Here is a 15,503-nt window from a genome sequence, read left to right as displayed (position 1 = left end):
AATGTTTCACAAACTGCTCCTGAATTATTGTTAAATTATATAACGTCACAATACATCAAGGCGATTACGACCCCCCCCCCCCCTCTCTCTCTCTCTCTCTCTTTGGATCGTGGAATCATTTTTCTAGTCAGGCAATGTAATCAGTGGAACTTCAAACGTTCAAACTTGCAGGGAATGTTTTCATGTTGAACAGGCTGACATAAGACTCCCTTCATAGTTTATAATTGGCATATATTTCAGCGTTGTTACCAATCTTACGATATTTCACCTTTTTTACTTTTCACGTAGTTTATTTATTTCCTTATTTCCCTTCCTAACTGGATTATTTGTCCCTGTTGGAGACTTTGGGCTTATAGCATCCTACTTTCACAAAGAGGGTTGCAGCTTAGCTAATAATGGTAACAATAATACGGCCCCAAACCTGGTTGGATATCAAAAATAGCTTATGGCATTGAAAAGAGAAATATCCAATAAGTCATACTATATGGATAATCATTTTAATCAAACTTAGTCAACAGATGTAAGTTGATAGTATTATTATTATTATTATTATTATTATTATTATTATTATTATTATTATTATTATTAGCTAGGATACAACCCTAGTTGGAAAAGCATTATGCTCTAAGCCCAAGGGCTCGAACAGATAAAAATATCCCTATGAGGAAAGGAAGAAAGGTAATATATAAACTACATGAGTGATAATGAATAACTAATATAAAATAACCTTAGATCAGTAACAACGTTAAAATTGCGTAAACGTTTACAACAAGTGACTCATAACTTAGAAACGTTTTTAGCGAGTGTCTCAGTTTTTCCCTCCCTCTGTTATTCTGCGGGGAAATTCCGTAGACTCACTGAATTTCCCATATGGTGCTCACGTCCACATTAACGAAATCGTGATAAAAGAAAAACATTGTTTTAGCAAAGTAGTAAAACCACTATATGATAAATTCATAATACATTAAAATACACATTTTCCGTGTATATATGATAAATATAATGAACCCACAATTTAGGAAAAAAAAAGAAATTTATTTTTAGCTTTCGAAGGGATCATTTCCCTTCCTCTCCAGAAAAGAGGAGTTTTATTTCTTTTTTTTAAATTCATAATTTTATATGACCACAGAAAAATATATATATATATATATACGGTAAATAGAAATAAATAAAATAATCAGAAATGCCAAAAACGAATGTTCTGAAATTATTAATGAAAAAGTAAAACGAAAAACCATGTAACAGGCAAAGACCGAATTTGAATATATTAAAAAAAACTATAAATACGGTAGATATAATTAAAACAAGCGTTAAAAAAAATGCGAAATTTTGTATATAATACTGCATATAAAAGTTCGGGTGAAGAGAATCGATATTTGTAAATTAAAAAACATATTAGATGAATAGTAAAAGTTGCAATCGTAAATACAGTTACAAAATTTATTCATGTAAATATATTATGATGTATATACAATATTAAAAATAGAAAGAATTGTGAATGTATATTTCTTAATAATTAAAAAGAAGAAACTAAAGAACATCGCGTAAGAGGGAAGGCCTGTTGCGTCAGCCAGCTCTCAAGCACACACACGCACACACCATCACGCACACACGTTCAGGTATGTGCGGGTCGAAGTTGTTCACGGAAAGATCAACTATATCATGCGATGATGAAAAGGACCTTTGACAAAAAATTATAAGAATCGTAATTGAAGACGATCTAACGGCATTGAGAGATAACGATTTTTTATGTATTAGTGAGAGTCGGTAAATGTGTTTTTTTATTTATCTTTTTTTTTTTTTGTGAGAAACGGTTATCACTTTTTTTTTTTATCAATCTATCTATCTACGCAAAACCAGACGTACACACGAGAAAATCATTAATCGTCTTTCATGTGTAGACTACGCAGATATTAAAATATCCTGCTTTTCCAACAAGCGTTGTAGCTTAGCAAGTAATACTAGTACTACTACTACTACTACTACTAATACTACTACTACTACTACTACTATTACTACTACTAATAATAACAATAATTTTACCTTTATAATAAAGAGTATCTGTATAAATAAATAAATTTATACGTGTATATATACAGTATATATATATATATATATATATATATATATATATATATATATATATATATATATATATATAAATATATATATATATATATATATATATATATATATATATATATGTTAGGTCAGGCTCAGTTCTCCCCATCAATCGGGTACGGAAGTGGGATAGGTCATACCCTAGTGAGAGGGGGCTGCAATTGTGGGCATATCCATCTAAATACTTAACCGTTATTTTTGGCGGGTTGCATATACTATATATATATATATATATATATATATATATATATATATATATATATATATATATATATATATATATATATATATATATGTGTGTGTGTGTGTGTGTGTGTGTGTGTGTATAAGTAAAATAACCCACACTGTATGAAAAATGAAATTTATTTAGCTTTCAAAGGGACCATCTCCCTTCCTCTTCAGAAAACAAAGAGGAAGGGAGAAGGTCCCTTCGAAAGCTAAATAAATTTCATTTTCATACATTGTGGGCTATTTTATTTATCATAAATACACGGAAAATTGTGTATTTAATGTATATATGTATGTATATATATATATATATATATATATATATATATATATATATATATATATATACATATAAATGTCACAATCTGTTGAGACTTTTCGCAAAAAAAAGGTTAAGATAAAATTAATCATATTAGCCAGCAAAACGACATATAATAAAGTACTTTGAATGATCCGTTCACTGTAGTACATTTCTTCAACAGAGCAATTTACATTTACATAATTACTATGCTATTGTGCATTCTTATACTCACTGCCATAGCTGTTTTGGCTAATTTTTAATGGCCGGATGCCGTTCCTGCCGCCAACCCTCCCCATATACCCGGGCTAGGGACCGGCACCATATTTATCTAAGCTCTTTCTGTACTATAAGAATTCAATACAACGATCTTTGAACATTTTTCATTTTATTTTTATCATTCATTATCAAAAATTTGTAAAATTAACGTACAGTTGGACACAAGAGTCCCTGACACACCTTCCTCCGAAGAAGTGCACCCTATCACACCCTTACTTCGAGGCGAGTAACCAAACAGATAGCGTAAGCCTGTAGGGAGAGGTGACAGAGGTGGTGGATATACAGGGCTAAACATAGGATGTGGCTAGGTGCACTTCCTCAGAGCGAAGTGTACCAGGAATTTCTGCATCCAGCTGTATACATTTTTCATTAACTTACTAGTTTCCTAAATATTTTTTATTGATATTATCTGTAATATGAATTAGTTGTATTTCACCTATGTTATCTTTCCCCATAATTCTACTCGTCAAATAAAAAATGAATAGGAATTATTAGGAGAGAATGCAGTCAAAGTGATCGATGTTTGTCAATTTTTAGCTTTTAACGATTTAATTTCCCATTATTCCACGATTTCGTCTTTCATCCCTAACTGTGACTAAAAGCACTGTTTTTCCCGTCTTGTACAGAGAGTTCTGGTGACAGCAGCGCTGGTCATCAGCCTGTTCCTGATCTCTGGAACGTCGGCCAGGTATCTAGATGACGAGTGCCCTGGTGTCATGGGCAACAGAGATCTGTATGAGAAGGTCGTCAGTGTGTGCGATGACTGCTCTAATATCTTCCGGATGAATGATGTCGGTAACAGATGCAGGTGAGTTTAATAGTTTTATTGCAATTTTTTCCCAAAATGCAATTTTTTCCATGCATAATCTATTTAACAGTTAAAATTTTCGAATGCAGAGGATATATCATAAGTTTTCCTATTCAAAGTTAAAATTTACACTTTCACATTCCAATATGAATAGGTTTCTTTTAGAGTAGTGGATCTTGTTTCTCTTCTCGTTTCAAGATTTTCCATTATGAATCAATCAGTAATTTATGGTAATTAAGATCAAAATTGGGAAAGCTTTCTTCACTTCTATGGATTTCTTCTTATTGATTTTTACATCTGAATGCCTCTGCTCTTCTGGGAAGTTTCGCTACCAAAATGCAATCTTGTACAACAATATGCTGAGATATAGGTTTTTGTGTCATTCTCATGAATATTGGTTTCATTTACCTTGACGTACAACAAACATATATATATATATATATATATATATATATATATATATATATATATATATATATATATATATATATATATGATAGGACATATATGTATACTGTGTATGTATATACAGTATACATATATATACATACATACATACTGTATATATATATATATATATATATATATATATATATATATATATATATATATATATATATATATTATATATCATGTGTGCGGCTGAATTCCACTTTGATTAACAAGATATGCTCCACTGTTATTGCAGGAAAGACTGTTTCTACAACGTGGACTTCCTATGGTGCGTCTATGCCACGGAAAGGCACGGCGACGTGGAACAACTCAACCGGTGGATGAGTATCCTACGAGCCGGTAGAAAATGAAAGAACATCTCTTAACTGAAATATCCTTTAAAATAAGCTCCAGGACCACACGCCAGAATGTACTCAATGTTTTCAAGATATAGAGATATATTGTGAAAATGCCATATCATCCGAGATATCTATCAGCTAAGATGTTGAAACTGACATCAGCCATCTTGATTTTTTATTTAGTGCATTCTTATATGGGTAGCCATCCAACTTTTTTTTTTTCATTTCTTTCATAAATCAAGATTAAGTTTTATCACATTCCAAACATTGCAACAATGTGAATATTGCACATCCTCAATTATTGACCTCGATTTTGCAGTTTCTTTTAACATATTTCTTTGTGTATATATTCAGGGAAGAAAAACTTTTCACTCACTAAGTTTGGTAAATTTCATGTTATACTTTTCCAAAGAAAAAGGTAATGTACAAATCTAAGGAAGTAGGCATCAAGTTTTTTTTTTTATTTTCAATGATCTATGTGACCAACTGACTAGGTGTAAGCTGAAAATGACAATGTTCTCTCAGAGGTTAAGAACAAACAAATCATTTCACAAATTATTTGATTTGAATCTATCAATTCACTTGATTAATCACCATCAATAACTCCTACATATCTCATTTCATCTAAGCTTTCGATGACCACCTTAGTTCATTATCATTCCCAGTAATTTGTTTATTAAATCACATATATGTAGCGTTTAAGACTCACATTTACTCTGTGGATATAAACAATTACTGGTCGTTGAATCTCAAATTTCTGCAATCATGGTTTGGAAATCTATACTTTCGTCCCTTTCCACGCGCTATTGCAATAGCTCTCTCCAGGGTTTAAACTTTACTCTCCTTCCTTTGCCCCCTTCATTTTGTTACTCTCAGTTATGAACAGGTTAAGATACATTCTACACGAATAATCAATGTCTTTCCTGTTTTCTTTTTCTCTGCTGATTTGGTCATTCCTTGACTTCTGTCAAAGAAGTTCTAAACCTGAAATAATTGCCATCTAGACTCTGCTAGTGTTTCTGATTGGGTATACTCAAACTCTTTCATATATTTCGAATACAATGATTAATCAATGCCCATATTAGTAAAGCTGGTATTTTCAATAAAAGATTAAGTAAATCAACCAAGTAATCCAATTATTTTCTTCAATGACCACATTTTCATTGAGCCGATTTTCTGGGTTGCATAGAGTTTTAAGGCAAGATTTCTGTTGTCGTACAACTGATAAATCAAAATTGCTTTGAACTTCGTCAATTTGAATTTATTTATTGAAACTATTTATTTTTTTGTATTAATGGAACGATGCGAACTTACCTCATTAAATGATATTATAGGACAGCCCGTTAGGACTTGCTAAGGACAATTAGGTCAAAGAGCCTGTAGTTTGTATTTTAGTGATAGGAATTTCTCTCCGTATTTTTCTTCCTCTTCTTTTAACTGCGCGTTTTGTACGTTTAAAATTTTCCATCTTTATGAATTAATACTGTTATCATTATTATTTTTTTTCCAAAACATTCCTTTTCCGTAGAATATCCAAGTGTTTTGATTCGTAATTTATCAATCATTCATTATATTTTCTTTCTTGTAGCATGACCTTAGGATAGGCGGGAGAAGAATCTGAACACATTATAAAATGACCTCCTTCGCTTCCTCGCCCTTTTTTTACTTTTCTCTCTCTGATAACCACACTGATGATCTCATTTGGAAGGGGAATCCTTTTATGTCCAAATAACAGTTGTAGAACTTGTTCCCCTTCGGTTTTTTCGTTAACCTAATGTATATTTATATTTTTGTACGTTGTGCTGAACGTGGACGACGACGAATTGTTAATTTATTATTGAATCTAGGTATTATGATTAACTTTACTTATTGTTATTGTTTTGTAGACGTATGTGTGCTCTTATGATTATAAGTTATTGGTGCCATAACATCTTTCCCTTTTCTTTATTTTCTTGGCTAAAGAAGAGGCTGGAGAATTTGTTGTATTTGTGTATGGATGAGGTATTTCCGAGTTATTAATATTATTAACATGACAATTATTTCGTGTATATTAACCGTTTTTTTTTTTTTTATGTCCGATACTGATATTTTCTTATCATCTCCTTTTATCTATCTACCTATCTATCTATTTCTATCAGGTGCTAAAGTAAATTATAAACGGAAATAAGTAGTTTAGACCCTTAAGCAACATTTGCAGCTATTAGTCATTGGCTGAGTTTATAACCTTTTTGGATGAGCTTGGGGAATTATGCGTTTGAGAACGAATGGTGTTTCATTTGTAATTTGTGTCTTTTACTGAACATTATACGTGCATGTATAAACACATATACATATGCATATTTATATAAAATTTCTAAATTATTATTATTTATCTTTACAAATATCATTATTGTTATAATCATTGTAATTATCATTTACTTTATAAACATGTTTGTAATCAGAGAGAAGACTGATATATCTCCAAGATATTTATTATCATAACATATGTAATCGAGGTATGTAAAGGAATGTAACTAGAACTTTTAAGTAAGACCTTTAGTATGTTTGAGAAATTCCATCTGAGCCCTGAAGTGTTGAAGAAAAATGTCGTAAACGAAAATATACTCTGCATCATTGAATTTTTCGTTTCATTGATTTCCAACGTTTTCATAATAAATTTGTTAGATGATAATTGAATGGCTAAATGATTTAGTAGGTGTTTGATTTGTACTTTAGACCAATATGTAAGAATCTGGATATTACTTTTATGACAAAAATGTAAGAACTTTTTATATTAATTTTATGACAAAAATTTAAGAACCTTTGATATCAATTTTATGCCATTGATCTCTAATAGTAAATCACAGATAAGTGGCTAAGTAGCTATATACAGAAATGACTAGCCTCCGGGAGAGATGTTATGGATATATAAAAAACTTGTGAAGTTATGAAGTTCGTGAATTTTTTTTTCATATAATGTCATTTAGGAACTTTCATAAATTATCAAGTTCATTAATATCAAATATCGTCTGAATTAGTTACCAAAACATCCTGAGAGTTGAAATATTAATTTTCGAAGTGAAATACAACTGACAAGAAATTTACGACTGACAGTTGTATGGTGACATTAAGTTTACAACTACTAAATTGAATTTTGAGTTAATTTTCAATTTAGAAAAAGATATATCTGATATACTCTAGTTAGGAAAAGTAAGAATTCATCAGTTATTAGACTATCAGCATAACCGTTAGCAGCTAAAACTCGATTCTTTGGAATTCTATGAATGCTGCATTCAATGGAACCTAAACAGCTGAGCGCTGGGAGTAAATCATATGGAAGACAATGGCAAAAATATCCTTCAAGAAAACAAAAAAGAGGAACGGAGTTTGATTTCGAGTGCCAAATTTCATCTCATTCAACAACAGAAATTCAAATAAGTGGAAGCAATATATGCGTTATGGCTGAGGCATGTAAAAAAAATTTATATACAAGAAATACAAACGAATATGTATCACTAACAGTCGTGATTTTAATCAATGTAAATATCAACCACAATAGCGTTTAATATCAAATTCTAGATTTGGGAATGTATATTTACTGGAAATTCCTGTATGATAAATGCCTCTGTCTGGGGAAGGTTTTGAACCAATGCCCTGAGCCGAGACAATGCCTGCAGGGACGACCCGAAAACTTGCCCAGGCAGATGCATTTATCATAAATGAATTTCCAGTGGATATACATTTCCAAAGATAGAATTCGGTATTAAATACCATTGTGGTTGATATTTACAAGAAATAATACCCTTCCAGCATGTTCAACATAACAAACAGTACGATGAGACCAGGAAAATAATGGACCATATCAATAGAATGAAAAACAAGGCTAAACAATATTTGAAACCTGGTTCGCAGATGCTTGGCCTGATTGGTCTGAAACGGCGTAGGCGATTCGTGTGAGGCCTAAGATCTTGGTCTGACTAACCTGTTTTTCTTAATGAATGACTTACAAGAACTAAAAGTCTCTGGGGGTGAGAAAGGACTACAGAGCATATCTCTTGGGGATGCGGTTACCTACTAGTTAGTTAAGCAGTGATTATTTCTGAGGACAGTGCGGGGTCTATGAAAAATAAACGTGAATTTTTCTTTTCTTGAGAAGACCGACAAAATAGGCAGTTCTGGTAGATCTTATAACATTTGGGATTGACCAAAAATTAAGGTACAGAAGTATACAGGATTTAAAAAAAAAAAAAATGTTTTAATAACTATTCTTTTTTTTTTAAGATATGACAGGCCGATGTCGATTTTTTTTTTTTGTACGGACATATGAAATAATAAAGACAAATCAACTTCAGATTTGTGTGATATAGCATAATTCAACGGAAATCCTCTAAGCTTTAAAGCAACGGCAAACGCAATTAAAGACATACTACGAGAGTATTTGTGATTATCTATAACCCCAGTCTGGGAGGTTCCCAGTATTTAAGGTTGGTATGTGGCTGGGTAAATTTCATATGAACTAAACATTCTTTTATTCTGAATGGAAGTCTATTACGTACTTATTAATTTGTAAAACAATTTTTTTTTTCAAGAGAGAGAATTTGGGATTTTGTTTTCAGTGATTATGCTTTTACCAATGACCTTTAAGGTTTAAAGGCCACTCATAAATGGCAGAGGCTAGGGAGAGAGAGAGAATTTGGGATTTTGTTTTCAGTGATTATGCTTTTACCAATGACCTTTAAGGTTTAAAGGCCACTCATAAATGGCAGAGGCTAGGGAGAGTGACATTGCCCTAGCAAGCAGGACAATACCCTAGAGACTGACCATATATACATATGATCAGCGCCCAAGCCCTCTCTCCACCAAAGCCAAGACCAAGGAGGGCCAGGCAATGGCTGCTGACGACTCAGCAGCTAGACATGTAGGCTCCCCCAAACCCCCTTCCTTAACTCACAAGGATGGCGAAATTACAGCCACCAAAGAAACTAGTGAGTTTTTGAGCGAGATTCAAACACCCAGTTTGGCATTCACCAGTCAGGGACGTTACCACATCGGCCACCACAACAGGATGTTATTTCAATATACTGATGTATAATGGGAGTTCTGATCATCATTGAATATTTGAGATTAAGAAGAAAGGGGTTAATCTTTTCCAAGTAAGACTCGTTTCACACGAGCGGATTGAAACCGCGCGGTTGTGTCTGCGCGGATTAAAAATCGATGAAGAGCAATGAGGCCCTTCACAATGAATTTCCGAACGTTAGTGATTAACTAACCATGTGCATTCCAGTGTAGTGGCTTATAGAAACTACGAGTCCGCTCGGGGAAAATCCGCTCGTGTGAAGCGAGCTTACAAATAAATCCTTGATCGGGATTGGCCTTAAGGGAACACAACCCACCGCTCCATCCCCACTTCGGTGGTGAGCATCATTCTATTTCCCCGAGATCTGGTTCAAAAGTTGCTAGTAAATGAACGACATGGAAAAACTTATGGAAGACGATGTTAGTATGAAAAGAGAGGGAAAAGGTAATAACCTGAGAACATTGAGGGAATCTAAGACAATTTTCGTGGCGTCGAGGACAAGAGAAAAATGTGAACTAAGTTTACGCTCAAATGAAGCGATGAACCTCGACTTAAAATATGGAAGATATCTGAAGAAAGGGAAAAAGCGCTGACTTGAAAATTGGACTGGTATTAATAATGATTAACATAAAGAATATTTTCTTAATGAGAAGAGTAATATTTTGAGATATATTTTTCCCTCAACTTAATTTCTCCAAAACGTTAGTAGTAAACCTGATCTATCGTGAAAATGAAAATTAAATATCTAGAACTTGCACGAACAAGAAAGTTGGGTGTTCCACTCGTGTGAAATTGTTCCTTATCTTCAAAGTGGTCTTCCAAGCTATCGATCCAGAATGTGTAACTTATCAAATATAGTGGCATATTTCATGAATAGATCTTTGAAACAGAATAAGTGTAAAGCAGATGTGGAATGTTGAGCTTCAAATATACAATAGGGTCTTCACTACTTATCAAATTTTGTCGCTCATCGTATGGCCAGACCCCCGAAATATCTGATAGGCCGAGGAACTTTTAGGTTGATATTATGCAATACTAAGTCTTCCCAATATTGTTTTACAGAATATTCTATAGCAAAGATTCGATACATTTTATCCTTATGCACATCTAAGATTTCAATTTGATGCTCCTACTACTACTACTACTACTACTACTACTACTACTACTATTTGATTATTACTTTCCTAATTCACTTTAGAAGATTTTTTTCACTTTATTATAGATGAATAGATTGCTCTCGAGTTATAACACACCATAGTACCCTCAAACCATAGTAGAGAGTTTGTCAGCCTTTTAATTTCCACAATAACCCCTTTTATTTTGTTTAAGTTTGCTAATCCATCTTCCACCAACTAGCAGTTGTCTTAATTCCCTGTATTCTAGTTCAAGTCCCAGTTTTAGTCCGGTAAGCTCAGGGAATTGATATATCTCGACAGCTTCTTTGAGTGAAACCATTGACCTCCTAGTTAAGGTTAATATCTTTAAAGAGACGTAATGGAACTGAAGTTCTTTCAAGATCCATTCTTGCCTTGAATCTTCTTTTTGTGACCCTAGTGTGATCTTCTAAAACGGTTAGTCGCTCGTCTTCCTGATCCATAAATCTCAATTCTGGTTTCAATCCTATCTCTGAAAAGCTCAACGTCTTTTTCTTCATCCCTGTACCGTATATGTTTTTTTTTTTTTATCTGCTCTGTTTTACAATACTTTCTCAATCCTTTGAGCAACACTAAATATATACTTTGTGCTTGCTATAGAACAATTTTCTATCCTATATATTACAAGGAGAAACATACCGATATCATTAAATATCAATTGTAATATGAATGGACTTGATATGTTTTCACTGTTTCTGAAAAGGTTTTACAACCTGTTTCCAGATTTAGAGTAATATTATACCTCGATCACATCTACGCAAGAGTGTGGCAGTCCGGAATAAGTATGGAATTTTGTCTATTATACCACGAAGAGAGTACGCAGGGAGTACGTAAACTGCGATATAGCCCGGATTAGATGCATTAATAGTGGAACACAGGTTGAGTATGAATAAGAAAAAAATGGCATTTTTGTCTATGGAGTTTAGGGCAACAAACATTAATGGATATAGCATGTTCAAAAGTTATGTAATCTTTATTATCCATATATATATATATATATATATATATATATATATATATATATATATATATATATATATATATAATCATCATCATCCTCTCCTACACCCATTGACGCAAAGGGCCTCGGTTACATTTCGCCAGTTGTCTCATCTTGAGCTTTTAAATCAGTAATTCGCCATTCATCATATCCTAACTTCACTCTTCATAGTCCTCAGCCATGTAGGCCTGGGTCTTATAACTCTTCTGGTGTCTTGTGGAACCCATTTGAAATTTTTTGAGAACTAATCTCTCCTGAGGAGTGCGAAGAACATGCCCACACTATCTCCATCTGCGCATTGTTATGAATATGTGAAACAAAATATGATAGATAAAAATTATATCTAATTCAATGGTTATCGTGTGTATTCATTTGAGTAGAAGAGTAAATTTAACAAAACCAATTTGATACATTTTTACTATTGTTTTCTTGTGATTTGATCGATTAAACACCCGAGAGAGAGAGAGAGAGAGAGAGAGAGAGAGAGAGAGAGAGAGAGAGAGAGAGAGAGAGAGAGAGAATGTTTAAATGTAAACAGAAAAAAAAAATAAATCAGAATTACTATTTACAAATTCTCTTACCTATGGTAAAAATATTTGCTTTCCTTTCACATATATAAATGTATATATATATATATATATATATATATATATATATATATATATATATATATATATATATATAGATGTAAAGAGAGAGAGAGAGAGAGAGAGAGAGAGAGAGAGAGAGAGAGAGAGAGAGAGAGGCTAAGTTATAAAACAGAAAGAAATTTACATTTAGAAATGCTCTTATCAATAGTATAAAATACTTTTATTTCTTTTATACGCGCATATTTCCTACTGGCATTGTTCATTGTGTTCGCCAGTAGAAGTTAGCCTTGTGTGGTTATTTCATGCATTGACATTCTACGCAGTATTTGATTCGTAAAAGGGAAGTGCTTTTTTTCCTATTTCCAAGCCTCTGAAATACCAAAAAACCGGAATTAACCTGTTCATAGTCACACTTAAGGTGAAGCAGCAGAATAACGAATGAATGAACGTATTTGCCTATTGAATTTACATTACGTCTCTCTCTCTCTCTCTCTCTCTCTCTCTCTCTCTCTCTCTCTCTCTCTCTCTCTCTCTAATATTTATAGACTTAGCCTAAGCCACTATAAAAAGAACGAGTAGCCTACTTACATCATGAAGAAGAAAACAAAAGTGCTCTCTCTCTCTCTCTCTCTCTCTCTCTCTCTCTCTCTCTCTCTCTCTCTCTCTCTCTCTCTCTCTCTCTCCGGAAATCTGTTTCTTTTGTAATCGGATGATAAGTTTTTTGTTCATCGTATGCCTTATAATTACACATTATAATAGATTTCTTGTGTCAAAGGAAACAAACAAACTTATTTTCTTAACATTTCTGTATAACTTAAGTCCGTTATTACTGACGAGTAGTTTTTCATCTTTTTATATGTATCGTCGAATTATTACGCAATTATATAATCACTTCACAATAAAGATAAAGCTGTTTTACACATAGAATATAAGAGCTTTACTATTATTCAAAGTAAAATAATAAAACAAAACAGACTTTTTCTAAATTTTACAATAATCACTTCACAGTGAATAGAAAGAATTTTTCCGTTGTTTAGATGAAAATCAAGCAAACCTTTCAAAAATTATTCTGCAATCAGCAAATATACAAATAAACATCGAAATTTAGGTTATCATAGAGAAGTGTGCATGTATAGGGTTTCCATCGCCGGAGAGAGTACGGGAGCCACGAATAAAGTTACAGATAGTGGCAGATGCCATTCGGAGAGACTAATGTTGAAACACGGAATCTCATCCACACGGACTTTTCAGCGGCGGATCACGGTAATGTCCCGGACATACGCTAGTTCTGGCATGGACACACTACGGTTATGCTTTTGATAAATGTTGGTTATATTGTACGAGGCCTATCCTTTTTTCAGTGTTTATTATGACCATAATTCCCCAGCAATTAAGTGCACTAAGTTCATCGTTTTAAGATTAATGATTAGTTAATTCAATGCATCATTGGAAGGTCAAGAGGCTTACCTATATCACAGCCACAACATTTTCCAACCCTTTTGAGTCTGTTAAGATTAAGGGTAATACCAAATAATTAGATTTACCAAGACCTTGGTATCAAATTCAATATAGCATATACTCATCTGACATGGAGAGTCAATGAAGTCACATAGTCTATGATAATTGTTCTTGACCAAACTATGTTTTCTAAAGCGTGTTTTTGTAAGAATCAGGTTTTACCGCGCTGTAACTTCAGGTTTTATGTAACTCGAATATTGGAAATTCATCGAAATTTTGACATGTAACTAAACTCGTTATTTGGTAGCATACGTATCTACTACCTCCTCCCATAACATCTCCCCCGAGGTCATATTTGTTTTCAATTGCATCAGTCTGGGCGCTTTAAACAATTGATTATAATTTGGTATAAACGGATTTCAATGAACTGCATAAGAAGTACTAAGTTTTGAAATTTCGAGGATACGTGAACGGTTTTCTTTATTATCATCATCATTTCCTCCTACGCCTATTGACGCAAAGGGCCTCATTACGATTTCGCCAGTCGTCTCTATCTTGAGCTTTTAAATCAATAGGGCCTACTTCTCCATTCATCATCTCCCACTTTACACTTCATAGTCCTCAGCTATGTTTTAAATGGATACGAAAGAAAATTAAATTTTCGGGACTAAATCAAAATGATAAACTCTTTATACATATTAGATGAAGATTTAGCGGGGTTTCTACAATCAAAAATTCTCATTTGATCATTGTGCTAAAGAATTACTTACCGAAAGATAAAAACAAGGACACAACCAAGAAAACTATGATCCAATAATCTAATTGAATAGTTACATAAACCGTTTCAATGGAAACTATTGTGCAATTATGTTTTACTACTAACTGAAATCCTAGATGAGTTAATATCTTATTGATGATCAAGACAACTACTGTAATAACGTATGAATAATACATAGAAAAGCTCCATTTCAGCTGTATCCTATTATCTAAACGATGATCTGTTTACTATTGAAATTTTATCATATTGGTGAAATATAAGCCAAAGGTTTTAGAGTTGTCCTGTGTCTATTTATATATGATAAAGATAAATATACATGTACACATTAATGAAATCTAATCGATCTCCAGAGAAACCATGAATTTTTTTTCGAAATGAAAAATGAAAGGTGTGAAATTCCTTAATATCATAGGGAAATGCATTTGAGATATTAAATTTTCAAAGTGATGATAAACACTAGTAAGTTTTAAAAACCTTTAAATGTTAAAGCCAGATGGTTGGGCTAAATATAAGTTTTTGCCTATGCAAAGACGCCAGAGTCTTACTTTGTAATTCAAGATGAGGATTATACGTACTTTTTTCTGTTTTATGTCTTCATCTCTTCTGTAATGATATGTAAAATGGTATTCCCCCCCCCCCTAGCCTAATGATTAATTAATATTTTTCCTTCTGTGTGGTTGACCCATTAATCTATTCTTCAATAACTCAGTATATTTTTACAAAGACAATTATGTATATTTATGATATCCGATTACAATATACCTCTGCTTACTGCAAATACTTCAACTATTACAAATTCAAGAATCAATGCAATGTTATTTCAATTTTCTGTCCCCTTTAACCATATTTTGGAACAATTTTTTCTTATTTAAGTTTGGCTTGTGTGTAGGTATATATATACATACATACATACATACATACATACATACATACATACAC

The 15,503-nt window shown here is 32.8% G+C and overlaps 1 protein-coding gene across 1 annotated transcript in view; it reads left to right on the top strand.

Annotated features, from left to right (window-relative positions):
• Positions 1-7,143, top strand: part of LOC137644043 (molt-inhibiting hormone-like) — an 11,773-nt gene extending 4,630 nt beyond the window's left edge. The window contains exons 2-3 of the mRNA XM_068376941.1: positions 3,553-3,734; positions 4,423-7,143. Coding sequence (XP_068233042.1) covers positions 3,553-3,734; positions 4,423-4,537 — 297 coding nt within the window. The 3' untranslated portion in view covers positions 4,538-7,143. The remainder of the gene's footprint in view (positions 1-3,552; positions 3,735-4,422) is intronic.
• Positions 7,144-15,503: the final 8,360 nt, after the last annotated feature.

The sequence above is a fragment of the Palaemon carinicauda genome, chromosome 7 (genome assembly GCF_036898095.1).
Source record: "Palaemon carinicauda isolate YSFRI2023 chromosome 7, ASM3689809v2, whole genome shotgun sequence".
In the NCBI taxonomy this organism is placed as follows: Eukaryota; Metazoa; Arthropoda; class Malacostraca; order Decapoda; family Palaemonidae; genus Palaemon; species Palaemon carinicauda.
This window is presented reverse-complemented; position numbering and strand designations above follow the sequence as displayed.